We start from the raw sequence: 17,814 nt of genomic DNA, 5'->3' as shown, positions 1-17,814 counted from the left end.
CAATACAATTTAATTACAAAAACAGGCGGTGGGCAGGATTTGGCCCTGCAGGCTGTAGTTTGCCAACCTCTGGTCTACGCCACGGAGAAAGGATTGCACGTGTGTGTAAGGAGGCAGACAGAAATGTTCGCTGTGTGCTGTTAACAGCCCAATCCTGGAAGCAGTGTAAATGCCCAGAAGTAAAGGGAGATGAGTAAATAAAGTGTGGTATGTTTATAGGATAGGATACACATAGCTCTTAAAAGGAATGATCTAGATTTATTTTTATCAGCCAAGCTGGGTTCCACAAAGATAATAAGTGGGGGGAAAATGCTGCAAAGCTGTCTTTATTATTCATTTATGCGATTAAAAATAATAGCATTTATTGATACTTATATGTATGTAAAATCATTAAAATGAACTGGAAAAGGCAAATTGGTGATGACCATTGCTCTGCAGGAGGGCACAGGCCAGCACGAGAGTGATTGGGGAAGGACACTCATTGTGTGTCTGTTTCTCTAAGACTTTTGAGGCTCTCTTGACCCAAGTGTCTCTTATCATTTTGGGGAGATTAGAATGCAGGTGTTCTATTTTTGTGTGTGCTTTTCTGTATGTTGAAATAAAAAAAAAAAAAAAAAGGAGGACTGGGTTGTAAGAAAGAATACTGGGCTTCCCAATGGCAGATCTGGCCGCGTAGCCTCAGTGAGCTTGTCCTCTCCATCCACAGGCCCACTCTACGTCATTGTGGAGTATGCCTCGAAAGGCAACCTCCGTGAATACCTCCGAGCCCGGAGGCCGCCTGGGATGGAGTATTCCTATGACATTAACCGTGTTCCTGAGGAGCAGATGACCTTTAAGGACTTGGTGTCGTGTACCTACCAGCTGGCGAGAGGCATGGAGTACTTGGCTTCCCAGAAAGTGAGTCCTTCACATTCTCCTCAGTTGGGTGCATTCCAGTTAAAAAGGTCTGTGAAGAAAACAGGCAGTTTGGATGTGCTCATTTGCTAAATCAAGCCCTTGCATGTCCTGTACAACCTGGAAAATATGTATTGCGTTATTCACATTGGGGTTTAGTGAACTCTTCAAGAGCCGGGGCAGCCTCAGAAGTCTATAGTGACACTGCATAGAGGGGCAGAAAAGATCTTCTTCTCCTGGGAATTCAGCTCTCGGTAGACAGCAACTGGTTTAGGGGGTGCTACCTTCAGTTCTGATGGGGTTTTGGGGGAGGGGCTTTATTTGTTTTGTGATGAGTTTTTGGACATAGACTTTCTTGTGTTTATGGTTTTCAGTTTGAAAGGGCATTAAATTCTAAGAATAAAGGTCAAGCGGAGGGATATTTTAGTAACACTGAATCCTGGGTATCCTCTGGGTTTATTTTGTCTCATTTAGCGGGGTGACCCTCTGGTTAGAAGTTGGCCAGGTCCCCTGAGGTGAACTGTCTGCATTCCAAGCATACCACTTGCAATGGAACTTTAAACATCTGAGTTATTCTGAAAGCAGTTAGACAGGTGCCCCGATGTCCTCTGGGGCATTTTGGATGACCCAAGGCACCCTTCTGTAGCTCACACTTCCGAGGGGAGGGTTGCAGAACTTCCTCCTTGGGCAGAGGTGGGGTCACTTCCTACCTGCAGCGGAGCTGGATGCTGATGATTGGGTTCCCCAAAGAAGTGAGATTCTCTTGTGGGCATGGAGCCCTTGTCACTGGGGGGCCCAGCTGGGTCATGGGCATGCCGAGTCACGTGGGTGAGTGAGGCAGCCCATATCCGACCACGTGGTGTCAGGGCTTCAGGGAGGGGTGGCTGTACCTCAGCCCCTTCTTCTGTGGCCACGTTAGAACATGGCCAGAACTACCACACGTTCTGCTTTTTGTTTTCTTTTTAATTTCCTTTTTTATTTGTTTCTTATTTTTAAGACAGTCCAGAGTTGAAGACTTTTTCAGATTTTTTTCCCCCCTGGGAAAGCTCTTAATGCATAGATTTTAGAAAACAAATGGTTTTGTGTGCATATGCACGTACACAGGGGAGTCTGCCCACTGAAAAGTCTTTGACATGAGGAAATGGATCAGATCCAGAAGGTGAGACGTTTGACAAGCCTTCGCTTCTAAATGTCCGTGTCATGAGAGACAAAAAAAAGCACTGAGGAAACTGTTCCAGATTAAGGGAGGCTTAAGAGACAGGACAGCTATGTGTCCACGTGTGACCCTGGACTGGGCCTTATTCAGGGTTGGGGTGGGCAGCTTTTATAAAGAACATTTTTATGAACAACTGAAGTTCGAGTATGGTCAACGCTAGCTAATACGACTGGATCGATGTTAAATCTATAGGTGGTGATCATGGTCTTGTGTTAGGGTAGGGGATCTCTGCTCAAGTGTTTAGGTGTGAAGTATCAGTGAGGTCTGCAACTCACTCTTATTTATTTATTTGTTTGTTTTTAAAGATTTTTTTTTATTTACTCGAGAGCGGGAGAGCACGCACATGGGCAGGGGGAGGTGCAGAGGGAGAAGCAGACTCCCTGTTCAGCAGGAAGCCCGGCATGGGACTCGATCCCAGGACCCCGGGATTGTGACCTAACCTGAAGGCAGACGCTTAGCCAGCCGAGCCACCGAGGTGCCCTGCAGCTCAGTTTTAAATAGTTTAGGCAGAAAAAAATATGTGTGTTGGGGGCTGAGATTGTGTGTGAAGAGAAAGGGCCAGCGTGACAAGCGATCCACGGACCTTCCTTGTTCTACTTCACCTCTGCTGTAGCTTTCACATATCCCTAGCTAAGACCCTGGGGAGCATGGCCTGCCTGCAGGCTGCCTACTGTGACCCTCGGCCCGGGTCACTCTGTGTCCTTCCCGATATGAGAGCGGGGAAGTGGTTTTTGGACTCTGCATGACTCCGTTACTAATAGAAAAGTGGTAGGAGAGCTGGCTTGGTCATTTTATTAATCCTTCAGGTGAATATCCCTGAGCACTCTGGACTCTGGTGCCTTGTGCCCTAGGTCAGGCTCCCATAGCGGGAGTCGTCCTGGACTTCTTGGAGCAGGAACCTTCGTGTGACAGCAGGAGAGACCAACAATCAGTGTGGGAATAAAAATAAGTATGGAGGGACACCTGGGTGGCTCAGTCGGTTAAGCGTCTGCCTCCAACTCAGGTCATGATCTTGGGGTCCTGGGATCAAGCCCGTATCAGTCTTCCTACTCAGTGGGGAGTCTGCTTCTCCCTTTCCCCTGCCTCCTCCCCATTGCTCATGCTCTGTTTTTGTCTCTGTCTCTCTCTCAAATAAATAATATCTTTTAAAAAAATAGGGAAAGGTTAAGAAGCGTGCTGTGCAGGGAACAAATTGTGTGAGGTCAGTGTGGGGGGGGGGGGGCTCGGGGGCAAAGGTGGCTGGTGAGCACTCCCGCAGAGGGATAGCATGTACAGCATCTAGGGAGGGACACAGTGTGCAGAGAGCAGGGCGTGAGATGTGGCTGGACACAGGCAGGCCCTGCTCATTGAAGGCCTCGCGGACCCAAGGCCAAGGCCTCTAGACTGTTCCCCTGGTGCGTGGCAAGCCACCCAGGGAGAGTGATAGGATCAGGTTTGTGCTGTAAAGCTCCCTGGCTCTGGCGCTGCTTGCAGCTGGTGGGTTGGAAGTTGGGTGCTGGTGTTTCAGGCCAGGGCTTATTGGCTCCCATGGGCACTGGAGAAGACGGATTTGGATATATTTGCTATTGGAATTGTTAGTGATTCCCAGCTTGAGAGGTCTGGTGGTGGTGCAGCTGATCAGGATGAGGAAGGCTCCTGGGCGGGAGGTGGAGGGGGGAAGGGGGGGGAATAGATTCTGGTGGACAATTCAGGATGCACTTTGAATATGTGTGCGAGCTGTTCAAGGGCCCATGCCGGGCAGGAAGCGCAGGGCGGAGTGCAGCTCTGGGGGCTGGGTGAGACCTTGGGAGCCAGCAAAGGAAGTTCCAGGGCATGGGAGGTCATCTGGCAGGGGAGAGGCAGAGAAAAGGGGGAGTAGGAAAAACTCTCAATTCCTAGAGCATGGCTCAAAGCACCTGATGGCAGCGGAGGCTGAAGGGCCATGGGTAGGAGGCCAGGCAGGATGTGGTTCACAGGGGCACCAGAACGGGTTTCTGGAAGGTGGAGTATCTCTCTGCTCAGAATAGGAGAGAAGGATGTGCGTTGCACCTGGCTCTCGGAGCCCGTGTAGACCACCCCCCCCCCCCCCCCGACGCCCCAGCCCTGAGGACTCTGGGATCCTTCCTCTCTTGGATCTGTTCAGTATAGTGATGAGGGAGCCAAGAGTCAGATGAACTTTGTGAAAGGGGGCAGATGGAAACCTTTGAAGATGACAGACGGCCAGTGCCCTTATTAATGCTGTGATAATAGCCACTCTTGGCATTAGTCATCAGCACTGATTTTTGGGAGCTCAACATTGACGAGGCCTAGGACAAGCATTTTACGTACGGTATCCTCCTTAGCCTGAGAGCACCTCTGACGTAGGTGCGATTTTAGGCTAAGGATGCTGGGGACCTTTAGGAGGTGCCAGGAAACCTTTGAGCCCGGTGTGTCTGCGTCACTGTCCTCGTTTCCAAGATGGGCACTCCTGGGTCTCTAGAGAAAAGTACTGGCCCCAGACCAGGCCCTTTGGTTCTCCACTCACCCACACTGCTCCGCAGCCTCCCCCCTGTTCTCGGGTAATCCCTGCCTCACCCCAGATGGAGGGGGAACCGGGAAGATGCCCTGTGCCAGGGCTTTGTTCACTAACAGAGTGGGCTGCAAGGGACAGAGCCGTTTCGTTAGGGCTTGAAGGGTTCCAAAGCCCTTTGCAGAAGATCTCCTGCTAATTAAAGACCTGGCACGGGTTTGAAGCTGGTGGTAGATGAAGATCTTAAAAATGGTCCCCTGCCTCCAAAAATGGAGGGTTTATTCCTGACCGTGGGGGATGAGGAAGCAGGGCAAGGGCCAGATTCGGACCTGCTCACACTCAGCCTCCCAGCCGCTAGCGATGAGCTTGCTGGAGGCCTGCTTAAAGACTGTCGAGTGAGCTCTCTGGCTCATTATGATGGAATGCAATTATGAATCCGGCTCGGCAAACGTTTACTGGGTTGAGGTCCATGCTCGGTGCTGGGAATATAGGGATGAACGTGTAGGGCCGTGCAGCCCGGGTGGCTCAGCGGTTTAGCACCGCCTTCAGCCCAGGGCCTGATCCTGGAGACCCGGCATCGAGTCCCATGTCGGGCTCCCTGCATGGAGCCTGCTTCTCCCTCTGACTCTCTCTCTTTCTCTCTCTTTCTTTCCTGAATAAATAAATAAAGTCTTTAAAAAAACAAAACAAAACAAAAAACCCAAATGTATAGGGCCTGTCCTTGAGCTGCGTGTGTGTGTGTGTGTGTGTGTGTGTGTGTGTGTAGAACCAGGGGGATGGATCATTAAAGAAACACCGTGATATACACAGAATCCAACAAGGTAACGGGGTATTTGAACCTTCTATAAATCATGAAAGCTCTTCCTGGTTTTAGTTCAAAGCACACTAATTTTTCTTCTTCCCAGACCCCAAAACCAGTTAAAACTCATTCTAAGATGTTATGCGTAAGTGGGTGTTTTTTGTTTTTTCAAGCAGGCGCCAGCTTCCCCATCTGTAAAATGGGTGCAGTCGTACCCATCTCATGGGTTGCCATGGGACTTTAACTCGATCAGACATCACACTGTCTGGGCCGCAGGGGGGGTTAGTCGTCTTCCCTTAGTGACCCGTTACTCTCCACTCACTTAAGAAACGGATCCCAAACGGGCTGAGGGCCCTAGTTATGTAAATGGGCTGCTCTGCACTGGAAAACAGCTCCAATTTCTGCAGATGATGGGAATTTGGCTTGATGTTAATTATTTTCTTTCTCTCGCGCGTTGGTTCCAAGTCTCTCACTGTTCAGCCCCGAGGGTGGGCGTTAGTGTCTGCTATAGCGTCGTGGGATGTGGGAGGTTGGTGCTGGGGCCTGGCCCCCGCCAACAGGGTGATGGAGGTCGCTGTCGTGGTATCTCTGAGTCGAGCCCTCCTGTGCGGTGGGAGCCCAGCGTGTGGGAATCCAGATTCTTCTGACCACACAGCTTGCCAAACGCACAGAGCTCGTGTCGGCAGGGAGCACGCCGCCGGGAGAGTTTGGCCGAGGGCTTGGAAGTTCAATTTGAAGAGGCCTCCAAACTAGGAACATGGCCCCCGCCCCGGCCGGATCCCCAGGCGGCTTCTGGGAGCTCTCACGTTTCCTGCTTCCGTCCTGGCCAAGCACAGGCCTACTTACTTGCGGCGCTTTCCTGCTCCCCCTTCCCTGGTCTTCGCCCATCCAGGGGGCCACAGAAGCGTCTGAAAAACAAGGAATCGTTGGGCACTGGGCAGGAGCAAATAATCCCTAATTTCTTCTTCAGGGAGAGTTGGGCTTGCTGCCTTTCCCTGGCCATTTCGTGGCGAGCCTGTCTACGACCAGCCCCGTTTGACCCTTGTCAAGTGGCCTGATAAGACCTCCTCCATCTGGTAGTTGACTGGGCCAGGAGCCTATGTCAAAGCATTTGGTAGGGATATTCGCTCACTCCCTTAGACCTTGCCTTTTCCAGAAATAGGGGATGATGATGATGTGGGATTCTCGTTACCATGTGTCATGATGAAATCTTGTTATATTGAGGTGTAACACTGTGCAAAAGTCTATCATTTGTAGAAAGGACAAAATGGGGAGTTCTAATGACTACGTCTTTCTTGAGACCAGGGTGAGTAACAGAACTATAAATTAGCTGTCCTGTAGTGAGCACGTCCGCATCACCCCCCCACACACACCCCTACCCCACCCACTCAGGTGTTTTGCGGACCTAGGTTGGGCCCTTTGTGTGGGCTGGTGTCCTCCAGGCCTGGGCGTGGGTAGACGGGCGTTGGTCATGATATGAGTCGGGGAAGGACATGGTCAGTTCTTTGAGAGACTCAACTTGTGAGAAGCATAGCAGGTACCGTAGGGCTGAGTTTGGAAGTGTGAAGACCAGTCAGGCAGGTGGTGAGGCTCTCCGTGGGGACGGGGGTGGGCAGTGGCGATGTCCTGGGCTCCGTGGTTAGCAGTGGGGACAGAGCTGGGTAGACAAATTGCAGAGGTATTTGGGAGCCAACATCAACAGAACTGGGGAGGAGTGTGCAGAGAACTCTGGTGACTACCTCTCGGGACTGAGAGAGACCAAGAGGGTAAGGATTAGGGAAGCAGAGACCTTGGATTTGAGGTGCCAAAGAGATGTCAATGTCGAAATGTCCCGTAGCCTGTGGAAGATGACAACGAGGTCCTGGGAGAGAAGTTAGGAAAGGGGTAAGGATTTGCAGATCTTTTGTGTGTATCTAAGAATGGAAGCTCTGGGGATATGTGGAAATACACACAATTAATGGGACATTTCTCCTATTTCGAGGGTCAGGAGAGGAGAGGAGCTAGATGGAGAAGGTGAGCCAGGAGAAGGGATGAGGGGGACCGTTTTCTGAAAGGAGCACAGTGTCCAGAGCTGCAGAGGGAAACATTGAGGCATCAGAAGCGCTCCCTTAGGTCTGACATAAACTTTTGGAGGGGCAGGGATGGACTCAAAATATTTGCGGACTGACCAGGAGGGAAAGACAATGTGGTGTTGGAGTTTAACCAGCTCCGTTGAAAGTTTGGCTGTAAAGGGCAGGAGAGCAAGTGTTGAGAGAAAAGATTTTAGAATAATCTAGTACAGATCTCGTAGGAAGGACTCCGTATTGACAGTCGATGGTGCGTAAAAGAGAATTGGCTGCTTGCTGTAGCTTTGCTCTTTGAAATGATTGGGGCCTTGTTTTTTTAGTTACTTCTAATTAGAACAGAAATACCAGTTTTTGATTAAGGTATATTTTCTTTCTCTATTCTTAGAAGTGAGTATGTTTTCCCCTTTACTCTTGAAACACTCTGAAATGTGTCCTTTCTTGATTTCAGTGTATTCATCGGGATTTAGCAGCCAGAAATGTTTTGGTAACAGAAAACAATGTGATGAAAATAGCAGACTTTGGACTGGCCAGAGATATCAACAATATAGACTATTACAAAAAGACCACAAATGTAAGTCCATGGCAGCAATGTGGTGGAAGGGAGGGGGTGGTGGTGGTGGCACGGAATGTTCCAGATGAAAGATAATACGCGCTCATTCCTCTGCCCTTTATCCCTGTTCTTTTGCCATACTCTCGACAAACTTCTCAATAAGCAAATTGAAGCTCTATTTAAGAGACTTTTAGTAAATGTGAAACAGTCTTCTGTATAGAATAATCAGCACCCTCTCTGGTCTTCATCGGGCTCTTTGCCAAGGACTTCTCTAGCCAGGACTAGAGCTTGGGAGTTTCTGGATTAATCTTTGCCTAGAAGGTGGTCAGGGTGTGTTTTATGTGCTTGGGAGGTTGATAAGAATGAGAATCCGAAGAAATGGCGTCTTACTAACCTGCCCAAATCTGTGCATCTTGCACATTAGGTGTAGGCCCCCTTGGAGCTTATTTCTGCTCTGAGAACTGAGCAGTGAAAAATCATGAGTCAATCAGCTCTAAATAGGGCACAGCCTCTCAAGCCAGCTAAAGGAAACTGGTTTAATATAGTGGTTTTTACCTGTTTTCCACACTTGCAGGGGCGACTTCCGGTCAAGTGGATGGCTCCAGAAGCCCTTTTCGATCGAGTGTACACCCATCAGAGTGACGTGTAAGTAACTCCCTTTTCTCTCTGGCTTCTCCATCGGGTTGAGTTGCAAAAATATTATATTCACCTTTCATCATTCTTTGAGGCCTGCCGTATTTCACACAATTCTAGAAGGTGCAGGAGCCGGCCCTAGAAAGGACGGATTTTATGGTAGGCTGGTAACCAGTGCTCTGTTACTAATCTGCCTGGCTTCAAAGTACATGGGAGGTGCAACTGCAGACCTCCTCCTGCCAGAGCGGAAGTACCGCCCCCCACCCTAAACCCCCCTACCCCAATTCACGGACATCTGACTACAAGGCCGCTATCTAATTTGCTAGGCTGTTGGCATGTTCTTTGCTCCCTGAAAGAAGGAATTTTGAAACTTCTCCTACCCGAGGGTGGTTCGTCATACCTCATCATAGGTTTGCCCTTGTGGGGAGAAGCTGAGTGGGGCACAGTCTCTATTATGATACACTTAAAAATATTATCAGGGTTAGGCTCCAACTGATATTTTAGGATTTTAGGTTTAGAAATTAGGTTGCGACATGTTACCATTGTGGGAAACTGGGTGGAAGGTACAGAGCATCTCTCTGTAACTGTTTTTTTCCAAGTTCCTGTGAGTCTATAATTAGTTCAAAATAAATAATTTAAGAAAAAAATCAGTGGATCTATTTTTTATTTATGTGAACGGGAGGCTCTCTGGGGTGGGCACTGATTCCGTTGCTGTCACAGCCGGTCATGTTTAGAAGGAATGCATTAGGAGTGAGTCAGCTGCCCGCATTATGCTGCCACTTTTGCTCTACACAAAACTGGTTAGAGTTTCATGTCTCACCCTAAACCTGAATAGAGTCCGTGAGGCTGTTTTTCCAAAGCCACAGTGACATAGGTCCATGCAGGAGTCTTGGCTTGATTATATCAGGAGTTGTGAATGTCCTGAACGAGGCTCAGACCCAACTGTGGGTCTCCACAGGGTCAGGTGCACATGGGACCCTGAGAGATGTTTTCAGTTTCTGCTGTAAGAAGCTTGTCTGGGGCACAGGATTCCTTAATCCTCATCCCAGCCTGATGCTCACTCCCATCGTGACCTTAGTAAGTCACAGACCTTCTGTGTCCTCAGACGTTCCACCGGCCTCACTGGGCAGCTGTTACCTTGCAGAATTGGCTTTCTGGGCTTAGTCTGTCAACCGCCCGTACTGGTGGGTCACAGCCTTGGGGGGTGGGGTCAGGCACCCAGGCTGGTGGAAGAGCTGGAACAGGAGGAGCATGAGGAGTTTTGCAGCTTAGGAGTGGAGATCCTCACATGGCTCACATCACACTGCCTTTAAGGCGGAGTAACCTCATTCAGTGTCTGAATAAAAAAAAAAAGCAACCACCCCAAACCTACACCCCCCAAAAAAGAGGGATGGCTTCCCATCCCTACTCTGTTGTCTGGTGATGGGAAATTCTGTGGGAACATGTCTCAGGTTGTCATCACTGCGGGGGGGGGGGGGGGGGGGGGGGGCAGGGAAGATACTCCTTCGGGGCAGGGAGGGGCACGTGGGATGACCTGCAGGAGGCTTCAGGCCATTAGTCTTGGAACAGGAGAAGCGAGTGGGCGTTTGCTGTATTAACTGGGCACACTGAGGTTTTTGTGAATCGGGTGGTTCAGTAACCCTGTTTCCCCTCTTCCTTACAGTTGGTCCTTCGGGGTGTTAATGTGGGAGATCTTCACGCTGGGGGGCTCACCGTACCCTGGGATTCCGGTGGAGGAACTGTTTAAGCTGCTCAAGGAGGGGCACAGGATGGACAAGCCAGCAAACTGCACCAATGAACTGTAAGGCCCGTTGTCTCTCCTGGTTCAGTGCGGGCCCCCATGCCATTAACTCTTCCCCTGACTTTTTTTGGGTTTCCCAAGGCCCCAGGCTTTCTGTACAGGCCCCAGGAAGCATTTTTGCTAATAAGGTTTTTCTGGGCCCGATCCCAGGACAGAGGTGGATGGCTACTCTGATGGCTGTAACTGTCCGAGAGGGAGAGCATCGTGGCGAGGTGTACAGAGTGAGCTTTCACTCAGGGCATTGGGCTGCCAGGCCCCAGGGCTCCTGACTTGAGAGCCTGAGCTGGGCTGATCTTCCCAGGCCCCTGTGCTGTGCTATTATCTCTGCTCAGAGAGGCAGGGAGATAGATCTGGCCTTTTCTCCTACACAAGCTAGCAAGCCGTGGCCCTGCCCCCACCGAGCGTAGCATTAAAGAACCAGCACGGCCTTTCTTCACTGCTGGAGTCGACCCCCAGCACGGCCAGTGGGAATGGATGCTTTAGAACTTGTTCGTGACCATTGAAAATTACTCTTCGGGATTAACGTTTCCCACATCTCTTCAGAGCAAGCTAGTGTCTGGTTACCTATATTTTGCCCCTACACAGAGAATTAAAAATGTGTCCAGGTGCCATCCATAGAGTCCCAGATCGGACTGTAAAAACCATAAGCCAGTTTCTGGAAAAACCGAGCCCACACTTCAAGTGGAATTATGTTGTGTTGGTGACATACGTCTTATGCAGTAGAACCAGTGCTTTGAAAAGGAGTCTCTCTTCCCAACCCCCCAGGATTAGCTAAGAGTGATTGTCCCGGAGACTGTGGTCTATTGTGTGTCGTTTCATGGGGATTTTCTATCCATAATCCCATGAGTGCTTTTCACTGTACAGTGGACATCTGATGAATGGCACATTTTATAGTATATTATATAAAGGTATTTATTGTGCTGCCTGTCATTCCTATTGCTTTTTCTAATATGGAGGGTCTGTCGAAACCCGTAATCAAGATAAGGCCTGGGACCCTAGGCCTGTCCAAGAGTTAATCAGGAAGTTAATGTTCAGCCCAGTGATGGCAGATTAATTCATAAAAACCTTACCTTAAAGTTGTGGTTTAAAAAAAAAAAAATTTTTTTTTTTTTTTTTAAACTGAAGAACCTTTGCTGCAGTCTTTAAAATAAAACTCAAAGTGTCAGGGAGAAGAATGTGTCGTAGCTTCGATTGGGGGCAGGAGTGGGGGGTAAGGGAGGGTGTGCTGGGGACAGACTGGAGACCCAATAAGGCTTTTCCTGCAGCGTCTAAAAGTGCCATAAAGGTGTGAGACCCACTGTGCTGTGTCACTGTCACAGGAATGCAGAAGTCAACAGTGATGACATGTAGAAAAAATGGCTTTCCCGATGGCATAGATACTGTCCTCAAAGCTTTGGGATAAAGTGATGTTTTTGTAGCTGCAAGTGCCTTTCAGAGGAACCGAGCAGTGAATTTTGGGGGAAGGCAAATAACTGCCTTCTCATTTAGAAAGTTCTGATACATTTTCATCATTTAGGATCTATTCTTGTAGTGCCTCTTAGCACTGGCTTATAGCCGTGTGCACCTAGTGCTTAGAAAATTAATTCACCAGGAAATCCATTTCCTCAGGTATATGATGATGAGGGACTGTTGGCATGCTGTACCCTCACAGAGGCCGACGTTCAAGCAGTTGGTAGAGGACTTGGATCGGATTCTCACTCTCACAACCAATGAGGTAAGAACCCTCTTCCAGAAGCCTGTGGTCCTTTCTTGGGAGGCCAGTGCGGCTTTTTCAATGCAACCTCCCCTGTCGGAGTCTGTGGTATAGATGATCATTTTTCCACAGGGGTCACGCAGAGTTAAAATATGTGTTTCTCCTCAATCTTGATTTTTCTCAGAACTGCATTTTGAGAGTCTGACTCATGAAACCAGACAGAGGGCCCTACTTGAGGCTCTCTGTGGCCTTCGAGTGGTGGGCCTCGGCTGTGGTCTGTTGGAGAGTCGGGAGGGAAAGAAATGTCCAACAGCAGCATTTGGGTTTGCACGTGAGGAGCTTGGGCTCTTGTGCTGGTTGGATTCTGAGCTCTAGTGATTAGTGGAGGAGCTGTTGGTGTTCCATTACTGGGCTCCATTGGAAGCAGTGAAGTTCCGCCATGACCCTCCTGTCTGGTAATGGCATGTGGCGTGTGGTCTTCATCTATGTGTATATGAACGTATACACAACTTCCTATAAGGAGGGACTTAGGTTTTTAGATTTATTTATTTATTTTAAAGAGAAAGAGCAAGAGAATGAGAGTGAGGAGAGGCAGAGGGAGAGAGAGAGAGAGAGAGAACCTCAAGCGACTTGGCCCTGATATGAGGCTGATCTCATGAACCCAATCCGAGAGAGCAGAGCCCATTATGAGGCTGGATCTCACGACCCTGAGATCATGATCTGAGACGAAATCAACTGACTGAGCCACCCAGGCTCCCCTGGACTTGTGATTTTTTTAGTATATGGGCTGCTGAAGTGAGCAATGGACTTGTGATTTTTTTAATGAAAACCTGGACTTTTTGTTAAAATATTTTTCTGTAAAAGATTTATAATCCATACCAAAGAAAGAAACACTCTGTCACCCACTGACCAAATTCAACCGTGGTAGTGCTTCAGCATGCCGATAGAGTGGTCTCTGTGGTTGTGGAGAGTGGATGATCTGAGCAGGAAAGATGATAAAACCCATCAAGTTCAAAAAAATCCCAAGAAAAAAAATTGTTAATGAAGGACTTTGAGATATTTAATGAGGGTGTAGAGAGCAGCCTTCCTTCAAACAGGGGAAAAAAAAAAAGTCCCCCAAACCCACCGTTGTCTTAACAACAAAAAGAGGTTAAGATTGTTTGAATAAAAATAATACATTTAACGTATTTTAAAATACATTTAATAGTTTTAGAAGGAGTTAAATAATCAAATGTTGTGATGGGAAGCCTTAAGCCAGCAACATTATCTTGTGCGTCTAACTGTAGCTGATAAAAGGAGAGATTGCATTTAAATGAATACAGCTGACCTTCAGAAGTTGAAAGGAAAGGAACAGTTCAAGGGGAAAAAAAGCAACTTTCTTCTCTTGCCAAAATTGTTGTTTCTCGTGTAAGTTCCTTTAACCCTAGACTTGGAATCCACTGATACCCCTATTCTTTGCCCTATCAGATCTGAACATTTAAGTGGCTGCATTTAGAAACTGGGAAAGCACTAATGTTCCATTTTAATGGTCCTATGTCCATGCTCAATGCTCTTTATTTATATGCTTGTATTTAAAGTGGGCCCATTCATACTGAAATTTTCATCGAGCATCCTAAAATAAAAAAGCAGAATGCCATATTGTCTAACGGATATAAAAATCGAAGTTTCTTTCCTTCTGAAAATCATTACCATATGCTTGAGAAAAATGGTTCCATTTAGGACAAAATTTCATTTTTATCATTGTAAGCAAAAAGTTCTCTTTTGATGTGGTGGGCGTGTTTGTTTCCAGGCGTGTGGTTAATGCTGATGTTGTTGGAACTGACACATCCCCCATTCTGGGATGGGGACTCTTTCTCTTGCCAACCCTGGTGATGAATTATAGTGCTTTATATTTAAAAAAAAATTTTTTTTAGGGGGGGGTCTTTCAAAATGTATAGTCGCCAACATTCTGTGGGCTCTTTTCTGATAACACCGGGGCTGGTTGTGCTGTGGTCTGCACTTTTTGCCTCCCCTCTCAGCAAAACCACACGTCCTGGAATGTCACTGGCTTCAGGGTGTGTGAGCAGAACAAGCCCAGTGAGTGAGCTCGGGGGAGGCAGCCAGACCCAGAAGTTCCTCAGTTTAGAAATCTTTTCCGTAGTTTCGGACCAAGGGTCTGTGAATCCCTTCAGTAAAAGGCCAGATAGGGAATATTTTTCTTTGTGAGCTAAATTATTCAGTTCTGCCGTCAAGGCAAGAAAGCGGTTATGGACAGTGCATACACGAGTAGTGCATCTGTGTTCAGGATAAAATTTGATGGATCCCAATATTTAAATTTTATGTGAATTTTATGTCATCTTATGTACTTTTAATGCCATGGGGTAGTATTCTTCTTTTGACTTTTTCCCCCCCAACCCTTGAAAAATGTTTAAAGCCATTTTTAGCTCATGGGCGGTACCAGACTGGGCAGTGGACTCTCACCCCTAAGTGCCATAAGCTGGAAGATACGTTATCCCGGGTCACCCAGTGGGCTCTCTTCCCTAGCGACCCCAGCAGATGCTGGTAGGGAGCAGAAGAGCCCCTTTTGAATTTCAAACTCTTCTTTAACAGTCCATTATGGATTTAATATACACGAGTATATCCGAACCTTTTCTGAACCTGTTTACATTTTCAACTCCGAGAGCTTCTGAGAGTAATGAATTACATCTGTGAAATTACCCGCTGAATGGAGACATATTCCCCTTAAATTATCCTAGAAACTGCAAGAGTAAAATGCAATTTGTAAAATAAATAATTCATGGTGTCAACTATTTAAAGGGGGTCTCAGGAATCCCTAACATGTTACATTTTGCCGGAGCTCGGATTTGAACCCTGTGCGCTCTCTCTCTCTCTCTCTCTCTCTCTCTCGGAGGCATGTAGCAAGCTGCTTGTTTGGTCTGTGTCAGTGGACTTGACTGCTCAACCTTTTCACGTTCCCTCCTTGCCACTAGTTTATTCATGATGGATCATAAGAGAAGAGTTAAGGGCGACAGTCTAGAGTAAACCAAGGCGGGGGGCTCCAGGAGGCCTGTGGGAGCTGGGTGGGCCGGGTCCCTGAATCTTCCAAGGGTGCCCCTGTCCCATCTCAGCTCTGATAGAGCATCTCGAGAGCCTACATTTGAAATAAAAGTCTTCTCTTCCCTTCTTTCAGGAATACTTGGACCTCAGTCAACCTCTCGAACCGTATTCACCTTGTTATCCTGACCCGAGATGAAATAAAACGTCTCTCTTCCCTTCTTTCAGGAATACTTGGACCTCAGTCAGCCTCTCGAACAGTATTCACCTAGTTATCCTGACACAAGGAGTTCGTGTTCTTCAGGAGACGATTCTGTTTTCTCTCCAGACCCCATGCCTTACGAACCATGCCTTCCTCAGTATCCACATGTAAACGGCAGTGTTAAAACATGAATGAGCTTGTCCTTCTGTCCCCACATGGGACAGCACCAGGGACCTAGCCACACTGAGCAACGGGGCCAGGCCTTTAGGAGCCGGTTGGCTCCGCTTGTATATATGGATCAGAGGAGTAAATAATTGGAAAAGTAATCGGCACACGTGTAAAGAATTTATACGGTTGGAAACTTATAATCTTCACCAGGAGAAGAAGAATGTTTCTGGGGCAATGGACTGCCATGGGCCACCACGCGCCCATGACCCGCTGTGGGTACTGGCTGTGGACCAGCTGGACTCAAGGCAAACCTACTTTCTTGCCTTCCTTGTGAATTTTGTAATAATTGGAGAAAATATATGTCAGCACACACTTACAGAGCACAATTGCAGTATATAGGTGCTGGATGTATGTAAATATATTCAAATTATGTATAAATATATATTATATATTTACAAGGAATTATTTTTTGTATTGATTTTAAATGGATGTCCCAGTGCACCTAGAAAATCGGTCTCTCTTTTGTTTTTAATAGCTATTTGCTAAATGCTGTTCTTACACAGAATTTCTTAATTTTTCACCGAGCAGAGGTGGAAAAGTACTTTTGCTTTCAGGGAAAAAAAAAATGGTATAACGTTAATTTATTAATGAATTGGTAATATACAAAACAATTAATCATTTATAGTTTTTGTTTTGTTTTTATTTTGTAATTTAAGCGGCATTTCTATGCAGGCAGCACATCGGACTAGTTAATCTGTTGCTTGGACTTAACTAGTTATCAGATTCTTTGAAAAGAGAAATATTTACAGAATATGACTAATTTGGGGGAAAATGAAGTTTTGATTTATTTGTTTAAACTCTGCTGTCAGATGATTGTTCTTCTGCCACCCAAATGCCAGCAGTAAACAAACCCATCGATAGGAAAGTATTTTGTTTTGCTGTGCAGCTCTGTCATTGGGCCCATGGAGCGCGTAACTGGACTTCCCAAGACAAATGGTACCAGCGTTCTCTTAAAAAGATGCCTTAATCCATTCCTCGAGGGTGGACCTTAGTTGAGATGATAGCAGACTGTACTCCCCTCCGGCAGCTGGCCTTCTGCCCTGAGTTGCACGTTAATCAGATTAGCCTGTATTCTCTTCAGTGGATTTTGATAATGGCTTCCAGATTCATTGGCGTTAGGGAAGCCTGTTAGAATCTTCACGTGTCATCGTCGAAATTGAAACGCTGAGTTGTTCTGCTGATGGTTTTGGAGATACTTCCATCTTTTTAAGGGTTTGCTTCTGTCTAATTCTGGCAGGACCTCACCAAAAGATCGGGCCTCGTACCAACGTCAGACACGATGTTGCCGTGTTGTGCGTTCTGTATTTAAAGTATTGTGTTTTGCTTTGGAAACACCTACTCACTTTGCTATAGCCATGCAACATGAACGCAGATTACACTGATTCTACTTGTTACGAAATTGGAGAAAGTATTTAATAAAACCTGTTAATTTTTATACTGACAATAAAAATGTTTCTACAGATATTAATGTTAACAAGACAAAATAAATGTCACGCAGCTTATTTTTTTAATACTCGTGTCTCACCAAATGGTTTCCTGTGCTTGGAGGTGTTGACTCAGTGCTGTTTGGTGTGATTGCATGAAAGGCAGAGCTGTGAAGGTCCCTCGTCTGCTACACACCGGTGACTTGCCACAGTGGATTGGCCTGGGACAGGTGAATCCAGTGGAAAATCAGGGGAGCTTGGTTGCTTAAGCTCTGGCTCTGTTGCTTCTTGGGGCCCCAAAGGTATCATTGTATCTTTCTGGGCTTTAACTTCTAGAAAAGCAAACGAGAGATGGCGTGGGCGAAGCTTTGCAAATGGGGGAAGTGTCCTGAGGATGGCAGGTGCTGGGTGAGAGAGGTTCAGATCTGGATACTGGGGAGGGACCTTGAAGCCTTTTAGGCTGGCTCCTCATATACAGAGAGTAGAATGTGCCTCAACATTTCAAAAAGATAGCTTGAACAAATTCTAAAATAATTTGACCTATTTCCATGCTACCAAGAATCTAAAGAGGGAAATGGTGTCTTGCCTGCTAACAATGAATTTATGACTCAAGGTCCCATTATACCTGCTTGCCGGTCTCCGTATCAGGAAGGGGAGACAGAAGTAGCTCAAATTCATCCAAATGTCAGGTCTCAGAACTTGATGGTTAAAAAAGTGCCATGTTTAGGCTCTTTATGGTGTTTGAGGCTGTTATTAGTGGAGTGAGGGTCTCGCCAGCTATCTAGAG

At 47.1% G+C, this 17,814-nt stretch overlaps 1 protein-coding gene across 9 annotated transcripts in view; it reads left to right on the top strand.

The window, feature by feature from the left end:
* Window positions 1-17,114, top strand: part of FGFR2 (fibroblast growth factor receptor 2) — a 105,147-nt gene extending 88,033 nt beyond the window's left edge. For 8 of the 9 annotated variants that reach the window (XM_072740250.1, XM_072740249.1, XM_072740248.1 and 5 more), the window contains 6 exons: window positions 707-897; window positions 7,912-8,034; window positions 8,588-8,658; window positions 10,310-10,447; window positions 12,056-12,161; window positions 15,402-17,114. In XM_072740250.1, the coding sequence (XP_072596351.1) occupies window positions 707-897; window positions 7,912-8,034; window positions 8,588-8,658; window positions 10,310-10,447; window positions 12,056-12,161; window positions 15,402-15,566 (794 nt within the window). In that variant the 3' untranslated portion in view covers window positions 15,567-17,114. Of the gene's footprint in view, window positions 1-706; window positions 898-7,911; window positions 8,035-8,587; window positions 8,659-10,309; window positions 10,448-12,055; window positions 12,162-15,309 lie in introns of all 9 variants that reach the window. The other variant, XM_072740246.1, reaches the window with a different exon arrangement.
* The last annotated feature ends 700 nt before the right edge of the window (window positions 17,115-17,814 follow it).

Source organism: Vulpes vulpes, chromosome 15, assembly GCF_048418805.1.
Source record: "Vulpes vulpes isolate BD-2025 chromosome 15, VulVul3, whole genome shotgun sequence".
Taxonomy (NCBI): Eukaryota; Metazoa; Chordata; class Mammalia; order Carnivora; family Canidae; genus Vulpes; species Vulpes vulpes.
The sequence above is the reverse complement of the archived record's forward strand: the minus strand, read 5'-3'. Positions and strand labels throughout refer to the sequence as shown.